The sequence below is a fragment of the Panthera leo genome, chromosome A3, assembly GCF_018350215.1.
Source record: "Panthera leo isolate Ple1 chromosome A3, P.leo_Ple1_pat1.1, whole genome shotgun sequence".
Lineage (NCBI taxonomy): Eukaryota > Metazoa > Chordata > Mammalia > Carnivora > Felidae > Panthera > Panthera leo.
In genome coordinates this window covers 104,805,075-104,830,394 of record NC_056681.1, presented here as the reverse complement: position 1 = coordinate 104,830,394, position 25,320 = coordinate 104,805,075, and the positions used below count along the sequence as shown (strand labels likewise).

At 49.1% G+C, this 25,320-nt stretch overlaps 1 protein-coding gene across 1 annotated transcript; it reads left to right on the top strand.

Annotated features, from left to right (window-relative positions):
* Positions 1 to 1,990: 1,990 nt before the first annotated feature.
* Positions 1,991 to 7,893, top strand: NEURL3 (neuralized E3 ubiquitin protein ligase 3). Its single transcript, XM_042930268.1, has 4 exons — positions 1,991 to 2,124; positions 4,834 to 5,319; positions 6,253 to 6,321; positions 6,974 to 7,893. Exons 1-4 carry the CDS (start codon positions 2,097 to 2,099, stop codon positions 7,192 to 7,194), a joined length of 804 nt encoding a protein of 267 aa, XP_042786202.1. The 5' UTR covers positions 1,991 to 2,096; the 3' UTR covers positions 7,195 to 7,893.
* The last annotated feature ends 17,427 nt before the right edge of the window (positions 7,894 to 25,320 follow it).

The window sequence follows — 25,320 nt, the reverse complement described above, 5'->3', positions numbered from 1 at the left end:
CTGATTTCTCTGATAAGCTTCCATAATCACATCTTTTGTAAGAATGTGGTTTATCAACAAGGTCTTCTGGGCTCCAGCGGTCTGGTCACCACCCAAGGCAGCCAGTGATACGCCTGGAGCCAGGGCTCCGAGAGAGGGGAGGGAACTCTGGGCCCCAGCACTGATAAGAGATAAGGGGATGCCCTAAGCCTGGATCCCTCAGGTTGGGCCAGCAGGACCATAAAGCGTGGGGCCCTTGCCTCAGACTGGACCAGCTGGAACCAACCTTGGACTCACTGTGATTGCTATTGACCAGTTTGCCTTTGGCCTTTAGAACACTGCTTCTAGAGGGGGAAACTGAGGGAGCCTGGCCTGGGGTGTGGTATGCAAGAGAAGGTCCAGGGTCCAGGCAGATCTTCTGAGGTGAACTGGGGCCAGACCGCTGTCACTTCTCCATTGCAGAGACTAAAGCCACAGCATGTCTGTGCTAGAAGGGCCCATAGACCAGCTCACCTTGGCTTCCTGCTTTACACATGGGGACACCAGGGCCCAGGAAGGGCAGGGGAGGGGAAGAAAACACAGGAGGCAGAACCTGGGTCTCCAGACCTTTCATCCTTTTCTTTCTTTTTTTTTTTTAATTTTTTTTAATGTTTATTTATTTTTGAGAGAGACAGAGACAGAATACGAGTGGGTTGGGGCAGAGAGAGAGGGAGACACAGAATCTGAAACAGGCTCCAGGGTCTGAGCTGTCAGCACAGAGCCCGACGCAGGGCTTGAACTCACGAGCTGTGAGATCATGACCTGAGCCGAAGTCAGACGCTCAACCGACTGAGCCACCCAGGTGCCCTGCTTTCATTCTTTTCCACAATCTCCCCAGCCCAGTCACCTGAGCCACCATCCCCAGCTCCTCCTGGGACAGGCATGGGGATATCTATCCTCATAGCTGAGTTCAGGGTAGTCACTGATCATGACCTTGATCTGGGGTCTTGGGGAAGGTCCTAGCCTGGAGGTGGAGGGCCAGGATACTCATAAGTCTCCAAACTAACCCAGAGCCTTGCCACCTAAAGTGGGTTCCACAGAACCACCCTGTTAGAAAAGTAAAATTCCAGCCATAGCCCCAGACCTTCTGAACCAATCAGCATTTTAATATGATCTCCAGGAGGTTCATGTGCCTGTTGCAATGTGAGAAGCACCAGGTGAGAACAAGCCATTTTCCCTCTACCAGCCTCAGTTTCCCTATAGGAATGGAGGGGGCAGAAGATCTCTGACTTTTTTTGCTTTTTTTTTAAATAGACTCCATGCCCAATATGGGGCTTGAACTCACTACCCTGAGATCAGGAGTCACTTGCTCTACCGACTGAGCCAGCCAGGGATCCCAGATCTTTGACTTCTTTGCCACAGCTAACACACTGGGAGCCAGGCCTCTGGCATGACCTGTCCTGTGGGACTATATGCATTTTGTAGTGGATTGTGGAAAGTGCAATTCTGATTCCAGCAAGGTTGGGGAAGCAATCAACACCTCTCCCGTTCGGTCTGACTCACCCCTCTCCTCTCTGCCTGAGACCCAGGGCTGGGGCAACTTCACAGGTCCTGGGATGCAGCCAATTCAATTCAATCCACTTCAGCAACATTGATTAAGCACCTTGTGTGTGTACCGGGCTCTGCAGCAGTGAATCTCCACCTTGACTGTACATTAGAATCATCCAGGGTGCTTTTATAAACTACTGATGCTGCGCCCCACCCTGTGCCACTGGGATCAGTTTGCGCGTGAGTACTTCTAAATGTGCCTCAAGCCATGATAATGCACAGCCTGGCGGAGAAGACTGGTCAGAAGTAAGGGAGCAGTCTATCCTAAATCCTGCCCGGGCCACCTCCCCAGTCGCTGCTTCCTTTTAGGTCAGCCAGCTGCAGCGGTTCTGTGGTGAGCCAGAGGCAATCATCAGGAAATTCCCTGGATATCATAACCCGTGACAGCAACATCTAATTAATCATCAACTATGTAACATGATCCTGACCCATAACGAAGGGACCTGCTGAGCCTTTGGAAACCTGTCTACTGGCCTTCTCCAGACAATTCCTTCCAGATTCAGGTATCCGTGCCCGAGGATCCCAGGCTGATGGGGGCCCAGCTCTCCTCCCAGGCTGGTAAGTGGGAGCCCTAAGTTTGGTCTGCAAGGGATGCAAGAGGCAGAGGGGAGGCTGTGGAACCTTGGGCGAGTCAGTTTTTCCTAGGGCCTCAGTTTCTTCATCTTCAGGCTGGGGCCAAGGCGATTCACCTTGCCTGACAGCTTATAGGGCTGTCAGAAGCACAGACGAAAAGGTTGCCAGGCACAGTAGTTCTCTGAGAGCCTCACCTGAGACCACAGCGTTCCCTTGGTGTGCAGGGGCAGGAGAGAGAGAATCTGCTTTTACTGCCAGAGATCCAGACTGCATCTCAGAACCCTGCTCCCTCCCAGGCAGAGAGCCTGGAGTCTCAGCCCTTGGCTCCCTAAGGGCACCAAAGGCTCACATACCAGCAGCAGGTACTGCCCCGAGCTTGGGGGGCAGGGAGGTGGTAAGGACGGTGGGGGCCAAGCTTCTGTTGCTGCTGCTGCTGCTGTGGCAACTGTGTCTGGATTCCAGGTCATGGTGGTGCCATGAAGGAGGCAGCAAGGAGTGTGGGGGGCAGGAGTGGGGCCCCGGCTCCTCCACTCCTGGCTGTGAAGATGTGCAGAACCACCCCAACTCAGTTCCCTCTGGGTGCTTCCCTGCAGGTTGTGGGAGGAGTGAAAGAAGCTGTAAGGGTTAACAGGTGCCTGGCACCCAAGAGGCGTGGTGACTGGAGGGGTGGTGATGAAGAAGGTGATAGAGATCTGGGGAGGTCCTTGCTGAGCAGGGGGCTGACCCTCAGTTACTTAGATTCCAAGAGACTTACTGCCAAGATTTTCTTTGAATCTACCTGGGGGGTGTGGTGGGGGGAGGGGAGGCATGCAAAAGTCACGATGCCTACCCAGGGGGGCAGTCAGCTCCTCATACTCAGGATCTCCAGGCAGGTACCTGGAGACTGCAGGTCTTGGCTGACCATGCATATCGATCCCATTGGTGGATAAGGAGACCTATACCCAGTGGGGCAGTGACCTGCATAGGTGACCAACAGAGCGGGGACTAGAATCTGGGTATCAGACATGGCTGCCCTCCTCAGAGCTCCTGCAGTGACTCTGCAGTAGGCCCAAAGACAAGTCCATCCGATGTCAGGGCCCTCGGCTCTGACTCCTGGTCACCCACCGTCCGTGCCTACTTGGGGACTCCCCTTTGCTTGTGCATAGCCTCCAGGGAAAGGCATCTGGGCAGACTATCAGGAAGGGAGGGAGAGATTAGGGTATTCCAGGAAGGGGTGACATGCAGGGGATGTGGGTGAGGGAGGGGTGAGCTTGGATAGCAGGACCCTGTGAGCGGGGTTCAGAGGTCCCCAAGGCCAGAGTGAGTGCTTGTTCCTAATGCCTCAGTGAGGGGAACCATGGAACTACGATATGCTTGCCTCTGGCCTGAATCCATCGGAAACAGATTGACTATGACCTCAAGGGTGTCCCTTGTGCCTGACCAGATTGAGTGTTGCACCTTGTGACCCGTTGGAATCTTGCAGGCTTGTGAGTAATCAGAGGAGCAGAGCTGGAGAAGCTGATGAGATCTGGGAGGGGAGGGGCCTTGCTCTTTTGGGTTAGGTTCAGGCTCAAGTCTGGACTGAATTCCCTTTTTTTTTTTTTTTAGTGTTTATTTATTTTTGAGAGAGAGACAGAGACAGAGCATAAGCAGAGGAGGGGCAGCGAGAGAGGGAGACAGAGAATCTGAAGCAGGCTCCAGGATCCGAGCGATCAGCACAGAGCCGAATGTGGGGCTCAAACTCACAAACTGTGAGATCATGCCCTGAGCCGATGCTCAACCGACTGAGCCACCCAGGCTCCTGCTGATTGAATTCGCTATTTTCAGCTTCCCTCCTCTAACCAAGAAAGAACAGGACAAGAGGGGGGTAAGGGAGGAGAGCAGTTCTGGCTCAGGAAGCTCACCAGCTTCCTCCAGGCTCAGGCCTGAGGCTTGAGAGGAAAGGCTGCCCAGTAGGGAACTTCCCCTCCCGACTGCCAAGTGGAGTGGGGTCGGGAAGTCCCCGGATTTCAAAGCTCAGCCCTGGGCCTTGGCTGGCCCAGCCCACCATTCTGACACCCCGCCCCCGCCACAACCTGGGACTCCCTCTCTAGCCTGTGCCTCCCCACCTGGCTCTGTGGGGGAGCTGTTGGACCCCTTTCTCTCCTAGGAAAAGGAAGTCACCCTCACTGGGGGCCACGGCCTTCACAAATGATGCAGGTTTTCTGTGGGACAATCATAAAGTCAGACAAACAGAGAGGAAAACAGCTGCAATACCAGGACCCATCTGCCAGAGCTGAGCACCATTAGCAGACCCATCTCCTCTCAGGTTGTTTCTAGATACAGGGAGAATATATGTGTGTGTGTTAAACATATGTGTCGAACAAAACCTGGATCATATTATGTATACTATTTCTAACACCTGCTCTTTCTAGCTAATGCCAATAACTGTGACTAGGTATTTAGAGCCGGTACATGTAGGCGTGATTTTACAACATCCCTCCGGGAGGGGAACTGAGGGGGGGAATTCACAGTGGGAATTCAGATCCCAGACATGCAAAGTGTGCTCCTCACCAGGCTCTAATCAGGTCTCTGGGGGCTCCCTGGATGAGGGCAGGGGCAATGGCCCCGGGGAGATGCGGGGGTGGGGGGCGGAGATAGCTCTGGGGAGCAAATGAGTCCGGATCCAGACCACACTGACGTCACCATCCCCCCCCCACCCCCCCATCTCCGCAGACACCAAGGCGCCCCAGGAGACACTGCGCTTCCACCCTGAGGCCAAGGGCGCGCAGGTGCGTCTAGACGCCCAGCGGTGCACTGCGCGCAGGAACGCCACGTTCCACGACGGCATCGTGTTCAGCCAGCGGCCGGTGCTTCCCGGGGAGCGGGTGGCGGTCCGCGTGGTGTGGCACGAGGGCGGCTGGTGCGGCGGGCTCCGCGTGGGCTTCACGCGCCTGGACCCCGCGCGGGTGTCCGCGCCCAGCCTGCCACCCTTCGTGTGCCCGGACCTGGAGCTGCAGAGCCCGACATGGGCGGCCATGCTGCCCGAGGGCTGCGCGCTGGCGGGGGACGTGGTCTGCTTCTGGGTGAACCGCAGGGGCCGGCTCTTCGTCAGGGTCAACTCGGGCCCCCGGCTGCTGCTGCGCAAGGGCGTGCTCATGGGCGCCCCCCTCTGGGCCGTGATGGACGTGTACGGGACCACCAAGGCCATCAAGCTACTGGGTGAGACAATCCGCGAGGACCCGGGCCCCGCCCCTCGGGTGGCTCGGGTGGTACTGCGTCCCCATCCAGAGCCGTGGGGGGGAGCCTTTCATCTTTTCCTATACGGTCAGTTTTACGTCACTGGCACTGGAGACGCCAGATGGACAAGACCCCAGTCAAAGGGAGGGCAGCCTTGTCCCTAGGGAATGCTATGACTAGCACTCCAAACATCTGTCAAAGGGCTGTTTCACAAAAGGAGAGGTCGGGGGCTGGGTTTTGCTGCCTTAGTAGGAGTTCAGGGGAGTCAAGCGTGGCAAGCAAAGGGAACAGAAGTGTAAGCGGTTAGAGATGCACAGGAAGACTGCCTGTGGGGGCAGAGTGAGCCGTCCAGTCAATGAGTGGGGAAACCGTAACCATCCCTCTAGCCACCTGAAAGGAGAGTGGACTTGAGGGAGAGTGGATACAGGAAACATCTATAGAAAGAAATACTGGCATTCCTGTGCTTGTTGTCCCCCGGCCTACACAAGCAGTCCATTTCCTCTTCCCCCACCCCTACCGTTTATAAAATCCCTTGTCACAGTGGCTGAAGTCTCGCCCCTGGGACACCCGATTGGGTAGGTCTGGTGTAGAGCCAAGCACCTGTTTTCCCCACCTCCTGGGGGATTTTAATGCACATCCGGGTTTATGAAGGTGGGTAACACTGAGGGTCTCCAGTCAGGCGGCGGCACCAGGGCAAAGGGGAGATGTTTAAAGGAAGGGTGGTTTTAGGAAAAAGCGTTGACAGCTTCACAAATTCTCTGCTGGGGTGAACTGGGGAAGGGGTGGCTGGGGCCATAAGATCAGCGGGGAGCTCCAGCACTGCAAGCAAGCAGGTGGGACTCTTTCAAGGGCCTGGTAGGGTGGGAGCACCTGGGCTTTGCTTTCCTGGGTCCTGAGTTTCCCTCTCTCCCTCAGATCCCACAGCCAGTGCCTTCCCCTCAACCGTGCCACGGGCCCTCATCGATGAGTCTCTGCAGCCGGAAGGTGAGTGGCTTCCCCGAGCCCAGCGAGCCAGGGACAGGCTCCCCAGGACTCTAGCACCAGAGGCCCCCACCCCCACCCCAGGGAGGCCCCAGCTCTGGGAACTGGCTAAAATCCTTCCGAGTCCCACGAAGTCTCCCACGGGCTTTAGGCCAAAAGATTTGGCTCTGCCTGCTAGAAACCTAAAAGCAATTTAATAGCTTTGCCTTCTAGAACATTGGCTAACTTTTCAAGTTACAAGAGCACATTCGTGAACAAATGACGTTGTTTTGTCCCCGCTTGAAAAAGCAGTCCATGTTCGTAATAAAAGTTTTGCCAAACAGAAAGAAAATAAATATTAGAGGATAAATAAGGAAGTAAAAAAAAAAAAAAATCACCACTGCCTCTTAGGGGGATTTCCTTCTACTATTTTGTAGTCATATATCTATGAGGAATTGTGCTCTTTTCCTTTTTTTTCCCAAGTTGGAATTTTATGATATATATGTATATGCAGTATGGTTTTCTTCCCATTTCTTTTCATTTGGTTATGTTGTGAGCATTTTCTCATTAATAGTCAAAATAGGCCTGTGTGGTTCTCTGTCCTGTGGTTATAGCATAAGTAGGCTGCCCGTGCTTTGCCCCCACATGCCCCAACTCGTGTTGTCCCCTTTCCCAGCCACAGCAGGAGAGGAATGTGCCATCTGTTTCCACCACGCTGCCAACACCTGCCTGGTTCCCTGCGGCCACACACACTTCTGCAGCTACTGTGCCTTGCGGGTCTTCAGGGACTTGGCCAAATGCCCTGTATGTCGCTGGGAGATCAAGGCGGTGGTCCCAGCGTGGGGCCCTCCCATTCTGAGGACTGGGGAGGGCCTCCTGATGCAGGTAGCAAATTGAATCTAGCTCTGAGCCAGAGGGAGGAGGTGCAGCCCCACCTCCATTCTGGAGAAGAGTCAGAAAAGCTGGTCATCAACAAGAGATGGGGGCAGGGAGGCTCTTTCCCCCTCCCCAACAGGTTGGGGTCCGTGGAGCAAGGAGGAGCCCCTTTTTCTGCCCACACCAGAACTCCCTTCCTCGTGGGGTTCCTGTAGAAAGTGGCTCAGCAGTGGGCCAGCAGCCTTCTGGTCCCCCCCTGCTTGGCTCCAAGTTCATTTGTGCCCAGGGCTTGCCAAGGCTTTTGGCTGGCCACCTGGTCCAGCCACCACAGACCTAGCAATCGTGGTACACGTAGGTCACATCCATGAGAAGGGCCTTTATATAGAGATGAGACAGCCTGATCCCTAGTTTCATAGCTGGGGAAGTTAAGGTAACTGCATGTATCTGGTGAAATCCCAGCCCACCCCTGGGTATTGAGGAGCCTGGACCAGACACACAGAGGCATCTGGGTGGAATGTTTACAGTCCCGTGTGGAAGCTGGGTGACCTCTGACAAATCCTCCATAGAGTGGATAGGAGAGACCTGCTTGCCTGCCTTGCAGGGTGATTGTGAGGTTCCAGTGAGATCGCGTTTCTGAAGAGATTTCCGCACATGAGACTATACTGTCGTTGCTATGCCTTTGTCCTTGCCAAATTCTGAGGTGTCAAAATAAAGTTTGTCTTTTGGGAATGATTTGCAATGAATATGTCCTCTTTGCCACAGTCAGGGGGAGTGGATGGAGCTGTGGCCTGTCGGGATGCTAGGGCATTGGGGAACCCTCTGTCCTCTCCGGATACACCCTAGGCTTGCGGTGGACTGGGTGGGACTTGGGCATTCAGGTCTGTGGACTTTATTCTGCTGAGCACGTGAAGGGGACGGTCCTACACTCCCAGGCCTGAAGTCACAGCCGGGCTTTGCCCCTGCCACCCTTGATTTTGGGGGGACTTCCAGGAGGTTCTGACTCCTGAACGAAGGGAGGAGTTGACCCAAGAGCCCACCTCAGCAGGTGCTTGTGGCGGGGGCAAGCCATACCTGATACTTTGCTGCTGTTCTTGTACCGTGACCAGTGGGGAGGTATCTCCCGAGAGAGAGGACTAAAAAGGCAGTTCCGACTATTGTGCTCAGACTTGTAATGATGCTTCATCAACCGCCTCCCTACCCACACCATTGCCAGCCAGTGGGTCAGTGCGTTGGGTTTGGTGAGAATGGTGTAGCTCACACTCTGGAGTCGGATCCCCTCTCCACCACTCGTGAGTGGTCTAATTTTGGTCATGGGCCTTGATTTCTGCGAGCCTCAGTTCCTTCATCTGTAAAGTGGAAATAAGATCATTGTGTTTGCTGGCGTGTGTGAGAATAGTGAGTATGAAACTTGTACCTTAGATGAAATACTCAAAATACAGCATCTCCCTTCTCCTGGAAAAGGCATCTCCCAGGAGAAGCAGCCAAGAGGTCAGTGGGCGAGGCGTCAGGGATCCGGGTGTGAGTCCAGACAGCTTACTGAGTTTTACCAAGGGCCCCCATGTCACCCCGGTTATTTTGGAATGATTCCTGCAGATCCTTTTTTCGTCTTTTTAAGTGTCCTTTTGTTGTTAAACCCAGACACCTCCAAGGCAGGGGCATTACTTTAATCGTATTTCCAGGGAATACCTTCTTCGTAGTTAACCCCTAAGCAAGCCTGGTCTTAGAACGGATCTGTAACCGGAGCAGGGAGACTTCTGCAATGGTGGAGTAAGGAGTTCTGTAAATCCATTCCTCCATAAAAGCAACAAAAATATTGGCAAGATTGTAAAAAATCAACTTTTTCTAGAACTCTAGCTATTCACCAAAGCCTAACAACAATCTGACGAGGGGTTTATCCAGGAGAAACTGCTCAGGTTTGGTAAGAACAGTGGGGTTTGTGGGGTATTGACTTGGCCTACTGCCATGCCTCTAGTCCCAGCTCCATAGCAGCCTTAAAAACCAGCAGCCTGGAAGCTCTTAAGGGGACAGATTGGGTTAGGAACATCTCAGAAAGTTCTATCACCCAAACATCATCACTATTTGACCTGAATGGCAATTCATTGGAAAAGCTTGATTTATGGGGTGTTGTCATTACTTAATCCAACTTGGAGCTCTCTACTCAGGAAAACCCCTATTCCCAGGGCATTTGTCAAATATAATCAGCTTCAGTTGCTTAACATCACAGCTACCTAAGACTGAGATACCAGTTGGGGCAAACATGAGCCCGGCCAAAAATGTAAAAGGAAGACCTGAGAAGATAAATGTTCACAGGGGACTTTGAAAAACTCTGGTATATTTCTGGGGATCTGAACGACTGCGTGCATGGTCTGGAAAGGCCTGAGAGGGCCCCAGTCTCTCACTTCTGGCTTCCCTTGAGGTGCTGTGCAAGCAGAAAGTAAACAGTAAGACAGAGTTGTAAATTGCCTGAGCATTGAAGGCATGCCTCAACCCACAGAGCTCCTTGGCAAAGAGTGGAAGATTTATAGCTCAAGGCATTTAAGGGAATCTCTGTCCAGTCATTAGCTGACTATTAAGCTAACTGAGTGGAGACATCAGTGGCTGCATGCTACAAGGAATATAGACCTTACAGGAGCACCGGGGTGGCTCAGTCGGTTAAGCGTCCGGCTTCGGCTCAGGTCACGATCTCACGGTTGGTGGGTTCAAGCCCCCGCGTCAGGCTCTGTGCTGACAGCTCAGAGCCAGGAGCCTGCTTCAGATTCTGTGTCTCCCTCTCGCTCTGCCCCTACCCCAACTCATGCTCTGTTTCATTCTGTCTCAAAAATAAATACACATTAAAAAAAATAAAAAATAAAAAAAAGTAGACCTTACAGAACTCGTCCCAGAAAGTCACTAAACAAATGGATACACAAACAACAGTAGCAACGAACCCCGGCAGGGGTGGTGGTGGTGGTGGTGTCATATTCAGAGTTGCCAGATGATATTATCTAGAGGATCTGGTTTTCAAAATAAATTAAAAAAAAAAATTTTTTTTTTTAACATTTATTTGTTTTTGAGACAGAGAGAGAGCATGAACAGGGAGGGTCAGAGAAAGAGGGAGACACAGAATCCGAAACAGGCTCCAGGCTCTGAGCTGTCAGCACAGAGCCCAACACGGGGCTCGAACTCACGGACCGCGAGATCATGACCTGAGCCGAAGTCGGCCGCTTAACCGACTGAGCCACCCAGGCACCCCTAGGAGGATCTGGTTTTCAAAAGGAAAAATAAATCTCTCTCTCTCTCTATCTGTATATATATAACCTGAAAAGAAACAGGAAAGTATGGCCCATACACAGGAAAAAAATCAGTCACTAGAAACTGCCCCTGAAGAAGGCTAGATGTTGAACTTGCTAGACAAAGATTTTATTTATTTTTCTTAGTTTAATTTTTCTTTGTCTTTTTTTTCTTCTTCTTCTTCTTTTTTTTTTTTTTAGTTAACACACAGTGTTATATTCGTTTCAGGTGTACAATATAGTGATTCACCAATTCTATACATTACTCAGTGCTCATCATGATAAATGTGCTCTTCACCCCTTCGCCTGTTTCAGCCATCCCCCTACCCACCTCTCCTCTGGTAACCAGTTTGTTTGTTCTCTGTAGTTAAGAGTCTGTTTCTCGCTTTGTCTTTCTCGCCCTCGTTTCTCCTTTGTTGATTAAATTCCACATATGAGTGAAATCATATAGTATTTGTCTTTCCCTGACTTTTTTCCCTTAGCATTATACTCTCCAGCTCCATCTGTGTCATTGCAAATGGGAAGACTTCATTCTTTTTTATGGCTGAACAATATTCCATTGTATATGTAAACCACATCTTCTTTATCCGGTCATCTATCAATGGACTCTTGGGCTGCTTCCATAATTTGCCTATTATAAATATTGCTGCAATAAACATAGGGTTGCCTATATCCTTTTGAATTCAGTGTTTTTGTATTCCTTGGTTAAATATTCAGTAGTGTGATTGCTGGATTGTAGTGTAGTTCTTTTTTTTTTTTTTTAATTTTTTTTAACGTTTATTTATTTTTGAGACAGAGAGAGACAGAGCATGAACGGGGGAGGGTCAGAGAGAGAGGGAGACACAGAATCGGAAACAGGCTCCAGGCTCTGAGTAGTCAGCACAGAGCCCAACGCGGGGCTCGAACTCATGAACCGTGAGATCATGACCTGAGCCGAAGTCGGCCGCTTAACCGACTGAGCCACCCAGGCGCCCCTGTAGTTCTCTTTTTAATTTTTTGAGGAATCTTCATTACTGCCCCACAATGGCAGTGGCTATGCCAGTTTGCACTCCCCCCTCCAACACTGCACAAGAGTTCCTGTTTCTCCACATCCTTGCCAACACTTGTTTCTTATGGTTTTGATTTTAGCCATTCTGACAAGTGTGAGGTGATATCTCATGATAGGTTTGATTTGCATTCCCCTTATGATGAGTGATGTTGAGCATCTTATCATGTGTCTGTTGGCCACCTGTATTAGACAGAGACTCACATGAGCTATTATAAATCTGTTCAAAAAGGGGCGCCTGGCAGTCGGTTAAGCGTCCGACTTCGGCCAGGTCACGATCTCACGGTCCGTGAGTTCGAGCCCCGCGTCAGGCTCTGGGCTGATGGCTCGGAGCCTGGAGCCTGTTTCTGATTCTGTGTCTCCCTCTCTCTCTGCCCCTCCCCCGTTCATGCTCTGTCTCTCTCTGTCCCAAAAATAAATTTAAAAAAAACGTTGAAAAAAAAAATTTTAAAAAAGGGGCGCCTGGGTGGCTCAGTCGGTTAAGTGTCCGACTTCAGCTCAGGTCACGATCTCGCGGTCCGTGAGTTCGAGCCCCGCGTTGGGCTCTGGGCTGACTGCTCAGAGCCTGGAGCCTGCTTCCAATTCTGTGTCTCCCTCTCTTTCTGCCCCTCCCCCGTTCATGCTCTGTCTCTCTCTGTCTCAAAAAGAAATAAAATGTTAAAATAAATAAATAAATAAATAAATAAATAAATAAATAAATAAATCTGTTCAAAGTATTAAAGGAAACTGTCCAAAGAATTAAAGGAAAGTGTGCTACCAGTGTCTCACCAGGTAGAGAACCTCAGTAGGGAGATAGAAATTATAAAAAGCAACCATGGGCGCTTGGGTGGCTCAGCCGGTTAAGTGTCTGGTTTCGGCTCAGGTCATGATCTCACTGTTCATGGATTTGAACCCCGAGTCAGGCTCTGTGCTGAATGCTTGCTCAGAGCCTGGAGCCTGTTCCCATATTCTGTGTCTCGTCTCTCTCTGCCCCTCCCCCGCTCGCCCTCTGTCTCACTTTGCCTCTCAAAAATAAATGTAATAAAAAATTTTTTTAAAACCCAACCAAATAGAAATTCTTTTTAATTAATTAATTAATTATTTTTAAAAATTTACATCCAAGTTAGTTAGCATACAGTGCAACAATGATTTCAGGAGTAGATTCCTTAATGCCCCTTACCCCCCTCCTTAGCCCATCCCCCCGTCCCACAGCCCCTCCAGCAACCCTCTGTTTGTTCTCTATATTTAAGAATCTCTTGGGGCGCCTGGGTGGCGCAGTCGGTTAAGCGTCCGACTTCAGCCAGGTCACGATCTCATGGTCCGTGAGTTCGAGCCCCGCGTCAGGCTCTGGGCTGATGGCTCAGAGCCTGGAGCCTGTTTCCGATTCTGTGTCTCCCTCTCTCTCTGTCCCTCCCCCGTTCATGCTCTGTCTCTCTCTGTCCCAAAAATAAATAAACGTTGAAAAAAAATTAAAAAAAAAAAAAAAAGAATCTCTTATATTTTGTCCCTCTCCCTGTTTTTATATTATTTTTGCTTCCCTTCACTTATGTTCATCTGTTTTGTATCTTATATGAGTGAAGTCATATGATATTTGTCCTTCTCTGACTAATTTCGCTTAGCACAATATTCTCTAGTTCCATCCATGTAGTTGCAAAATGGCAAGATTTCATTCTTTTTGATTGCTGAGTAATACTCCATTGTGTATATATACCACACCTTCTTTATCCATTCATCCATCGATGGACATTTGGGCTCTTTCCGTACTTTGGCTATTGTTGACAGTGCTGCTATAAACATGGGGGTGCATGTGTCCCTTCGAAACATGGGGGTGCATGTGTCCCTTCAAAACAGCACACCTGTATCCCTTGGATAAATGCCTAGTAGTGCAATTGCTAGGTCGTAGGGTAGTTCTATTTTTAGTTTTTTGAGGAAATTCCTTACTGTTTTCCAGAGTGGCTGCACCAGTTTGCATTCCCATGTAACAAGTATTTATATGGTATTAATGTCAGCCAGTAAAAATAGTACCTTACATTTAGGGGAAAAGCAGTTGTAATGACAATAGATTTCTCATCAGAAACCATGGGGGCCACAAGGAAGTGTCACATTTTTCAAGGGCAGGGGAAAAAAAAACTATCAGTTCAGAATTTTATGTCCAGAGAAATGACCCTTCAGGAATGAAGAGGAAATCAAGATCTTCTCAGATGAAGGAAAACTAAGAGAATTCGTCACCAGCAAACCTAAAGGAATGACAAAAGGAAGTTCCCCAAACAGAAAAATCAGTAATTATAGAAGAAGGAATCTTGGAACATGAGAAAGGAAGAAAGAATAAGGGAAGAATACAAATGCAATGAGGTCTAAGAGCACAAAGGAGAATGCAGTAGCATAGGAGATTCGCACAATATGCCTGGTGGTCATTCTCAGCTGCTCCATTCGAATAGAGCTTCCCTGATGCCCGTGAGCACTGAGCTCCCTTGGACCCATAATACATGTTTTTGGCAAGACTCAAAGCGAGTACAAGTACAAGGTTGTTGCCGGGAAGCAGCTGCCCAGCCTGGGACTACATTCTGAACCTTCACCGAAGGAATGTGAGAGAGCACAGTAGGTGCTATATCTGCTCTGAGGCTCCTCTCTTCCCCAATGTACTTCTTGCGTGCAGAGGACACTTGAGATTCTAGGGAACGGTCAAAACATAAGACAGAAGGCGAGCTAACCAGGAATCACAGCATTGGACCGTAATGTGATGAAAACGGAACCTCTGTTGTGCCAAACCACTGAAATCATGGGCTTTATTCGTTACTGCAATTTGTGTTTCCTTGGAGTTTATATCTTTGCAGAATCACAGCACATGACTTTTCCATTTAATAGGCAATATTTAAATCCGAAGTAATTTATTTTTATATCATTTGCTGAGCAAATGTCTCACATATGTCTTTTGATAGAATTTATTTTATTTAATTGGTAGCTTGATTTTTTTTTGCCATCATGTTCTGTGCTTGTGCATGTTTACCACATTTGATGTGCACAAGGTATTTTAAAGAACAATATGAGAAAATATTTGACCTCAGAGCAGTGGTGGCCTTTTAAAACAAGATACAAAAAAACCAAGGCAATGAAGGGGAGACTGGCAAGTTTGATTACATACAGATTGTTAAAAAGCGCTACTTTGCCAAAAGATACCATAAATGAAACTGAAAGGCAAGTTAACCATCAGGAAATAGGGTATTTCAGCATATATAACAGAATGGATTGATATCCAAGTATATACAGCATTCACTCCTACAATCTATAAGAAAATCACAAATAGCTCTCCATGCAAGTACCTAAGGTCACATACAGGGAAATCAATCCAAGCATCCAATGAACATGTGATAGACGATCTTGTTCACCAAGGTCTGGGAAATGCAAATGAAGGCAGCAATAAAATGCCAACAGAATGGAAATTGATTGAACAAAAAAAATTGTGACATCGTCTACTGAAATTTAAAGTATTCAGGGGTGCCTGGGTGGCTCAGTCGGTTAAGCGTCTGACTTCGGCTCAGGTCACAATCTCGCGGTATGTGAGTTCGAGCCCCACGTCGGGCTCTGTGCTGACTGCTCAGAGCCTGGAGCCTGTTTCAGATTCTGTGTCTCCCTCTCTCTCTGACCCTCCCCCGTTCATGCTCTGTCTCTCTCTGTCTCTCTCTGTCTCAAAAATGAATAAAATGTTAAAATATATATATATATATATAATAAAATAAAATAAAGTATTCATAACCTATTGCCCCAGTTTTATTTATTCTAGAATATCACTCACACTGGTGAGATGGAAAGTCACTGGATTAAAGCAAATGGAGGAGTGTGTGGGTGAGCTTATATTAATTAGGGTTTATCGACTTGGGGAACATTGTACCATGGTTACAAAGGACAAGTTATCATGATATTTCTGACATACGGAATGTGACATATAGTCAGTTTAATGTATGTAAAAATATATCAAGTGTGTGTGTGTATTAGTCAATGCATAGTAAAGGATCTAGAAGGATAAGAGAGGTAACCCTGAGGAAAGGAGTGGGGTAGTGGAAACTTGACTGAGAAAAATTTAAATTTAACTGCAATATTAAGCTTTTTCTTTTTTTTTTTAACAATGAGAATGAGTTTCTATATCAGTTAAAAAAATAAAAATAGTTGCTTTGGTAAATAATCTGGTAGTTCCTCAAAAAGTTAAACATAGTTATGCGACTCCGCAATTTCACTCGTAGGTATACACCCTAGAGAATTGAAATCATATGTCCACACAAAAACTTGTATACAAATGTTGATAGCAGGATTATTCATAGTAGCCCCAAAGTGGAAAACAACCCAAATGTCCACCAGCTGATGAATGGATAAACAGAATGTGGTATATCTATACAATGGGATAGTCTTTCACCATAAAAAAGGGCTGAAGTGATGGGGCGCCTGGGTGCCTCCTCCACTTAAGCGTCCAACTTTGGCTCAGGTTATGTTCTCATGGTTCGTGGGTTCAAGCCCTGTGGTGGGCTCTGGGCTGAAAAGGCAGAGCCTGCTTGGGATTGTCTCTCCTCCTCTTTCTCTGCTTGTACCCCACCTGTGCTTTCTCTCTCACTCTCAAAATAAAAAAAAAACTTAAAAAAAAAGAGAGAGATAAAATGCTGATGCATGCTACAACATGGATGAATCTTGAAAGCATACGAAGAGCAGGAAGCCACTCATAAAGGCCACATATTGTGTGACAGAAGAGGCAAATCCACAAAGACAGAAAGTAAATCAGCAGGTGCCATGGCTGGGGACAGGGAGGAATGGGGAGTGACAGCTAAGGGGTACAAGTTTTCTTTTTGGGGTGAGGAAAATGGTCTAAAATTGATTGTACTGGTGGTTGCACTCCTTTGTGAATATACTAACAACCACTGAGCTGAGCTGCACAGTTTAGAGTGTGGATAGCATGGAATGTGGATTATACCTCAGCGTAAAAATGTTGCAAAAAAACTGGGGCACCTGGGTGGCTCAGTGGGTTAAGCGTCCGACTTCAGCTCAGGTCATGATCTCACAGTTTATGATTCAAGCCCCACGTCGGGCCCTGGGGTGACTGCTCAGAGCCTGGAGCCTGCTTTGGATTCTGTGTCTCTCTCTCTCTCTGCCCCTGTCTACTTACTCTCTGTCTCTCAAAAAAATAAACATTAAAAAAATTTTTCTTTAAGTGATGCCAAAAAAAAAAAAAAAAAAAAAACCCCACCCCACACCCAAATAGACACTGAAACAGATGCATAATGAAATGCAAGTGGGAGAAGAAGAGGAAGGCAATCCTGGGAGCAGGAAACGCTTCAAAGAGGAAATGACACTTGAACTGTACTTACAGGGCAAATGGCTATTTGGGGACAGGAGGAGAAATTCAGGTAGTCCACATAGTGAGCACAGCTCCTGGCAAGGTGGAAAAGTGCAGGCTGTGTCAGAGGAACAATGAGGAGGTCACACTGGCCAAAGCAGAGGGAGCCGGAAGGGGAAGGTGGCTGACCTTGGAGTGCTCCGATGGCCGCGGGTGGCTGAGGGCAGCCCTTGCTGCCCGAGCCGACCCCAGGGAAGCTAATCTGTAGAGGCCACAGGTCACTGGGCCTGTCCCACCACAGCCAAAAATGCTCTGCTTATAAGGTACTTAGGAGAGGGGTACCTGGGTGGCTCAGTTGGTTGAGCATCCGACTCTTGATTTTGGCTCAGGTCACGATCCCAGGGTCACGGGATCAAGCCCCACGTTGGCCTTTACACTGAGCTTGGAGTCTGCTTGGGACTCTCTTTCTCTCTCCCTCTTCTTCTCTCTCCTGCTCAAGTTCTATAAACAAACAAACAAACTTAGGAGAGAAACAGCCTGCTTCTAAGTTTCACTTTCCTGGAAGTTCGAGATTTATAGTTTTTAGTGATAGGACGCTACTGGATCAAAGCAAAGAGAGTGAGTATATAATGAATCATCATCACGAGGATAATATATAGAGTGAAAGGAAAGTGAAAGTGCAAACCGAGGATTATCAATGTTTGCGATAAACACAAAGCCAGCTTGGGCTGGGTGCAGGGACCTGCGATGGGGCTTCAATGGGGCTTTCCTGGAGACTGGAGAGAAATTCCCTTGTTCAGGTGACTTCCAGATAAGGCTCCTGACTCCAGATAAGGAATGTGTGACTTCAGTCTGGGGAATAACAAGCCCTCCCCTAGGGACCAAGTCCATTGTGTCCCCTGTCCAACACACACACACACACACACACACACACACACACACCACACACACGGCCTACTTAATCCCCCTGGATCCCCCACCCCCTGCTCTGCGTGCAGAGGTCTCCTGCCTGCTGATAAGCTATTCAGGAAATTCCACTTGGAAGAAGTCCACAAGCAAAGGCTGGGGTGGGTGGCAGAGGAAAATTCCCGAGCCTAGTGGCAGGGTCCATCCCACTGTGGACCTGCACCAGATCAGTGTCCTGTCTGCCAGCTGTCCTACTCCCCCCCCCATGCCTTCCTTTGAAGGCGGAGGAGGTAGGTGACTAGATGACTAGTCCTAGATGACTCTGGGATCCTCTGGTCTGCATGAAGTAGGTGGGTCACAGCAGGTGGCAATATTTCCATTTTACAGCTAGGAAAGCTGAGGCCTAGACATTGTGTCCAAACCATCTTTCTGGCTTCCTCTCCAGGACCTCTCCCCACTCCCTGTGCTCCTCCTGGGTCCTGCTGGCCGAAAAGAGGATCAAATACATTCAGTTCTTCACTTGTCCCCTCAAAGTGTGTGTGGTCCTGGGGTGGACTACCCCGAGAGCCCCGAGCTTCCTAAAAGAAAGAACCTAAATACTATACTGGAAAAAATACACTGTCCTTTTCCTTCCCCAAATGGACACTGAAGAAGACACGACCCTTGGCTGGAAGGGGACAAAGACCCTTGGGTTACCCTAAGGTAGAATCCTTTTTTGATGTTTGTGAGGAAGGGGACCCAAGGGTCCCATACCTGTGTAGCAAGTAGGTGTTCTCCCAGCCACAAAGACATGTCAAGACAGTCTGTGTCCTCTTAGAGGGATGAATTGGGGGCTGGCCCTGGAGAGGCCTGAGGCTAGCCTTTTCACCTCAGTGAGTTTATGAGGCCCACAAATCTGATTCTGACAGCACCCAGTGGATGTAGTCACCTCAGCAGGGTGGGCCCAGTCACCACCATAGGCAAAACCCATTGGGATAAATGTGAAATGACCCAAATGCCTATGGCTGCCACAGAAACACCCTGCCCAGACCTCTGCTATGGGGACCGTGAGGGACCAAGAGCCCAGCTTCCCATGGCTGCTCCCGGCCTTTAACTAACATGGCGGAGCTCCAGGGTAGGCCCACCCCTGTAGCATGGAGGTTCCTGTGATGGTGCCGTTCGCTCAATGATTGCCTCATCAGCCCAGCCAATCTTCCTGGGGGCTGTCCCACAGACCCAGCTCTTCCCCTCCAACCTTCCTTCCTTCCCTTCTCCCTCCACAGGTGTCAGGCCTGCATCACATGTGAACGCTCTCACCTCTTTCTGCATTTGTCCCCCTTTATCCTCCACAGGATGTAACCCCCCTCCCCCACCATAAATGCCTTGTATGTGTAATTGTCTCTTGGCATCTGCTTCTGGAAGGACCCAACTGCCACAGTGTCCATCAACAGGAGAACGGTTGAAATCAAAGTGCTCACACAACGGATGAGCGAGGGCTATGAGCGTCACCCAGACAGATCTCCAAAATACAATGTTGATTGGAAAAAGCACGTTGCAAAAGCATGCTTCAAATCAACCCCAGCCAACTAGCGGCCCTAAGCACTTCACAGGAACTTACGTATTTGCCACTCACACCAACATTCTAAAGGAGGACCTATCAGCAGCTCCTTTTCACAGATGACAAAACAGGTGAAAACCTCACTTCTTTGCACCACAGTTTCCTCATCTCATAAAGGGGGTAGAGATAATGCCTCCTGCACAGGACACGGTGAACATAGCAATATATATTTACAGTAAAACCTTGGATTACAAGTAACTTGTTCAGCGAGTGTTCTGCAAGACAAGCAAACATTTCCAACAAATTTTAACCTGTTAAATGAGTGATGTCTAGCAATACAAGCAGTATGTAATGTCGAACATCACATGATCACAACTGAGCCAATGGTTTCCCTCTCTCTCTCTCTCTCTCGCCCTCGCTCTCGCTCTCGCTCTCGCTCTCACTCTCGCTCTGTCTCTCTCTCTGCGGGATTGTGGATGATTGTCTCCCATGCTGGGATGCTTGGTCTCAGGCCACGGTGTTTGGCAGAAAGCAGTGATTTTTCAGAACATTGGAAGGTGCCCACAGCTGGCAACAGTGTATTTTTTGTCACTTCAAAGCACCTCTGGACAGTCCTTTGCTTTTCCATCCAAGAGTAAGCTTAGTAATGCCATGCTTCATTCTAGGTCAGGCCGCCTGCAGATATAGACCCTTTCCTCTGCTGCCTTATTGCCAGTCACATTAAATACAGTATATGACAAGAGAGTATTCATACCGTATTGTCGTCAACATCCGTGCAAGCGTATACAATGGCCCCCATGCAGAAACAGATTCCATTAGCCAAGAGATACCAGTGACTCTGTTAGTGTTAGTGAAAGTTGTCCTACACGAAAACCCTCCTCTCTTTTGTCTCCCAGCCACAAAAGCTTTCAAAGGTAAGTGGCAGGTTGTTTGTTTTTTTTTTTTTTTATATTTTCTTTATTATTTTGTATTATATTGCGGTATTATAATCATTTTTATATGAATACTTGGGGGTTGTGGAATGAATCATCTGCCATTATTTCTTAGGAAGCAATTGACTTTAATATGCAGTTGCTTTGGATTACAAGCATGTTTCCAGGATGAATTATGCTCACAAACCAAGCTTTTTCTGCATAGGATTTCTAGATAAGATTCCGATTGCTAATATAGATCCATAGTTCCTACTCTGAAAATTTGTAAAGATGTGTTTTGGAATTTGGAAATTTTTGGATTTGAGAAAGGGAAAATAGTGAATGCACCATGTATTGAATCCCACCAAATCCAGGGAAAGGTCTTTGTAACCAAACATGATAAAACTCCTGCCACAAACTTGTGAATATTAAGTGGGATAAATAAGGACTTCACTTCAGGTTCTGCCTCCAAATGACTTACGGAAAATCTTTTGGTTTCAGAGCTTTTTAGATTTCAGAATCTTGGATAACAGATTATTATCTTTTATCCACGGACTTATTGTTAGGACTTACTGTCTATGTCCACAAGTGAGTGAGACCTCTAATTGTCTATTTTCATAGTGTCCTCACCTACTTTGAAATCTAAGTAAAAATAATCTCATCAAGTGGATAAGAAAGTGTTCCTTCCGGGGCCTCTGGATGGCTCAGTCTGTTAACAGCTCAGAGCCTGGAGCCAGCTTCAGATTCTGTGTCTCCCTCTCTCTCTGCTTCTTCTCCGCTCGTGTGTGTGTGTGTGTGTGTGTGTGTGTGTGTGTGCATGTGCGCGCGCGCGCGCTCTCTCTCTCTCTCAAAAATAAATAAACATTAAAAAAAAAAGTGTCACTTCCTTTTCTGTTTGTTGTCACAGCTCCAAATTCACCAATAGCTAAAGATATGCATTGTTACCGGGAACCTCTGGGGTCCTCCCTGACGCTACAAACCTGCACGTAGAAACCTGCCCCGGGTAAACTAAATGTGTGACCAACGCCCTGTCTGCGCAGTTAAGGGCAGGGCGGGGCGGGGAAGGTGGCAGATAGCAGCACAGCCTTCTCCTTCACAGAGAGACTGTTCTCTCCCACAGCCACCAGCATTTCAGTGCGTACCTCCAAGGGTGGGTGCTTGCCCCCGAGAGAAGTGCATTTGCCACTCAAGGGAGCTGAGCAGGAGGCTTGGGCAGAAGTGAAACCCCATCTCCTCTCATTCTTGGCTCCCTTTGGTGTCCCTGGTGAGCAGCCACCGCCAATGCCTCAGCTCCTGGTGGGAGTCAAGGCAGAGGTCCTAAAGCAGTCTAAGGGAGAAGTATGAGCCCCTGGGTAAGAGGCAGACAGGGCATGGCATTTTCCTTTCTTACACTGGGTTCCCTCTGCTGCCCTGCCTTAACCACAGGGTCAGACGACGGTTGGTCCTTTCATGGTGGCACTCCTCCTCAGCAAGCTCCTCCTAGAACATGACAGCCCAGGGCCTGTCTCCTGGCAATGTCACCAGGAACACCCATGGGTCAGTGGGGTACTCACGAGCCTCCCAGGTACTGCTTAAGAACTTTCCCCAGAGGCTCAAGGGAGGCGTGTGCTTTCTGTGATTCCGTGAGTGCGTACTGTGCTCACAGCCTCGTGTTCACTTAGCATTATGCCCTCAAGTTCCATCCAGGTCCTTACAAATGGCAGGATTTCTTTCTTTCTTATGGCTGAATAATATTCCATTGTATACATACACCACATTTCTCTATCCATTCATCCATTGATGGGTACTTAGGTTGTTTCTGTGTCTTGCCTATTGTAAGCAATGCTGCTATGAACACGGGGGTGCGCCTATCTTCTCAAATTCCCAGGTGAAGACCATTTGTTATAGTCTTAGGGGACCCGTGAATGGAAGCTGTGCTGGCCACCAGAGCCAGGGGATCAAAGGGTGTCTCCTGAGCAGCAGCCACAAAAACTGGGGCAGAAGATTTGTTCGCAAGCTCCTTTTGGGGAGACACTGGCCACGTGTGGAGCGGAGCGAGGCAGAGGGAGAGCACAAAGCTAGCACCTGCCCTCTGAGGTTTCTGGAGAGAAATTACCAGAGGCCCTTAGATGAGTGTTTAATTAAAAGCCTGCCCCTCGGCTGCAGCTGTGAAGATAAGCTAATAGGCCTCTTTCATGTGGGGACGGACGCCTCAGGCTGTACCTCCCTGCCTTGTGTTGTGGGTAGTGGCTGGGTAAGAACTCCTACTCCGTTGGTGACGGCCCTGGGGGACCTGGAAGCACAAGCCCTGCTGGCCACCAGAGATAGGCGGGCAAGGGTGGTAACCGGGAAAACCAGGGTGCCAGACTAGGGTTCTAGCTCCTTTTCTAGAGACCCTGCTGACCTGGAGTGAGGGAGAGGGCGGACCACACAGATGACCCCTGCTGGCCTCCATCTTGGGGCTTAATTCAGTAGGCCCTAGACGTGTGTTAAGTTAGATGCCTGCCCCTCAGGCCAAAGCTGGAGGCCTTTTTCACAGGAAGACTGGTCCCTTTTCAGTTGGCTGTGTCTCTGCTGGCCCCGAGGGCAGCCAGGTGAGTCCACACGATCTGCACCGCCCCCCCCTCCAAGAACTGGTGCTTGTTTGCCAAGGCCTTGTGGGTCTCAGGGACGTAAACCCCATTGGCTTTCAAAGCTAGATGGTTTTGGAGGCTCATCTCTCAGGTGTAGGTCTTAAAAGTTGGGGTGCCAGATGTGGGGCTCAAATCCTTCACTCCTCAGGGAACTGTGGGTTTAGAGTTCCCTCCTGCTTATGGGTTGTTACCCTGGGGGGTGAGGTTTATAGCGAGATCTATGTCTCAGTGTCTCCTACCCATAAGTGTTTTTTCTCATTTTTTAAAACAGATTTTATTTATTTATTTATTTTTTTAAGTAATCTCTAGGGGCACCTGGGTGGCTCAGTCCATTAAGCGTCCCACTTCGGCTCAGGTCACGATCTCGCGGTCCGTGAGTTCGAGCGCCGCGTCGGGCTCTGGGCTGACGGCTCGGAGCCTGGAACCTGCTTCCGATTCTGTGTCCCCGCCCCCCCTTCCCTCCCCCTCTCAAACTCTGTCTCTCTCTCTCTAAGAAATAAACATTAAAAAAAAAAAAAAAATCTCTACACCCAGTGTGGGGCTTGAACTCACAATCCTGATATCAAGAGTTATCTGACTAAGCCACGTGCCCCTCATTCTTCTGATATATAGGAATTACTCATCTAGATTGGGGTTTCTTTCAGAGGAAACTGTTCCATGTGTAGCTGTAGATTCAGTGTGTCCCTGGAAGACGAGTTCAGGATCTTCCTACATCATCACCTTGAACCAGAACCAGCTTGGCGTTTTCTTTTTTATTTTTATTTTTTAATGTTTATTTATTTTTGAGACAGAGAGAGACAGAGCATGAGCATGAACAGGGGAGGGTCAGAGAGAGAGGGGAGACGCAGAATCGGAAGCAGGCTCCAGGCTCCGAGCCGTCAGCCCATAGCCCGACGCGGCGCTCGAACTCACGGACCGCGAGATCGTGACCTGAGCCGAAGTCGGACGCTCAACCGACTGAGCCACCCAGGCGCCCCTGGCGTTTTCTTTAAAAGTCAGATGTACACCTACCGTAAGGCCCTGCCGTTCCGCTCCCGGCTCTTTACTCGAGAGAAGGAGAGCAGGTGCCCCCACAACGACTTGCGCGTGAATGTTCGTAGCAGGTTTGTTTGTCATTGCCCCACACTGAGAATAAAAAAGCCCACCAACAAATGAACAGGTAGACAAAGACAGTGTCTCCATGCATGGGAGGCAGTAACACTGGCAGTGACAGAGGGCCACCTCACCTACTGTAGGAAGTCAGAGTGTTACTGCAGTAACATCGAATGGGCTATTATAAAAGCAACATGGATGCATCTCAAAATAATTATGGTGAGTGAAAGCAGAAAGACCCAAATTTCTATAAACTTCAAATGAGCCTGTGAGGGATGAGGAGGAGCAGGAGGAAACTTCGGGCAGTAATGGCTGCGTTTAGGATCGTGATTGCAGTAAGTTTCACAGGTGTGTATGTGTATCAAAATTTGGCAAATGGTACAATTTGAATATATGCAGTGAGTCGCATATTAAGTACCTCGGAGCTGTTTTTTTTAAAAATCCAGCAATGGATTCCTCACCTGAGGGGAAGCTGCAACCTAGGCCTGACCAGGGCAGCCCCTGGCCGGGGACAGAGGTGGAGAACACTTGGTCTCGTGCCGCAAGCCAGCATGCTTTCCACGCGCTGCACTGCCACCTTGTGGCCAGAGCAGGGCATCGGTGCTGGGCCGCCTGACCGAGCAGCCATGGGGCTCTAGAGCCCCCGCTAGGGGGATGCCTCCGCAAGGACCTTGGATGCCAGTTGCCCCAACCTGGGCCCCAGATGCCGCAGCAAACTCAGATACCACAAGGACCAGGTGGGCGATGCATCCGAGGATGGCAGTGATGCCAAGTAGGTAGCCAGGCTTGGTGGGGACCATGGGGAGACGGGGAGCAGTCATGACTCAGCTCCACACACTTGTTGCCAGAATCAAGGCCCAATGTTGCCAAGTTTTTTTTGTTTTTTGTTTTTTTTTTTTAAGAGTTGAAAATCCAGGTTTATATGGGAAACCTTCCAGTTTTTTAATGGCAAACTTATTTACTGCTTGGGCTAGTGCAGACCTATTAAACCATGCCCGTAGGCCAGAATCTGGGGGGTTGCTAGTTTGCAGCCTCTGAGCAAACACCTTGGATGTTCTTCCCAGGAGCCAGCCATGGGGCGGGAGGCCATGCTTTCTGTCCTTGCACAACATGAAGGAAGAGCCCAGGGCCGAGAGAGCCAGATGTCCTTGTGTCTATCCAAGGTGAGAAAACAAGAGGTCCAAGTGTATTCCCTGAGGCTGTGACATTCACTAATGCTTAGCTGTTTTCCCTGCATTGGAATTTAAGGCCTCTGGCTTAGAGTTGGAATAGGTTTTCTTCCCTGTTGTCTGGCACTGGGGAGGACTGAGGGAAGGATTAATGAAGGGTAACAAAGGGAACGTTCTGAACACTCAGCGGGTGCCGAGGCCACAAGCACGTCCCCCAAAGAGAACAGATTCCCGTTTTTTTCCCTTAGCCTTCCAGCCGGACAAGGAACTTGGAGTGTCCCTGCACATCTGGGGTGGGCCTGCACCA

Bases quoted from the DNA above. Each gene is read 5' to 3' on its own strand.
- NEURL3 (XM_042930268.1), top strand. From the start codon at position 2,097: ATGGGGGCCCAGCTCTCCTCCCAGGCTG. The intron at 2,125-4,833 runs GTAAGTGGGAGC...CCATCTCCGCAG, and splicing joins CCAGCTCTCCTCCCAGGCTG to ACACCAAGGCGCCCCAGGAG. The intron at 6,322-6,973 runs GTGAGTGGCTTC...CCCCTTTCCCAG, and splicing joins TGAGTCTCTGCAGCCGGAAG to CCACAGCAGGAGAGGAATGT.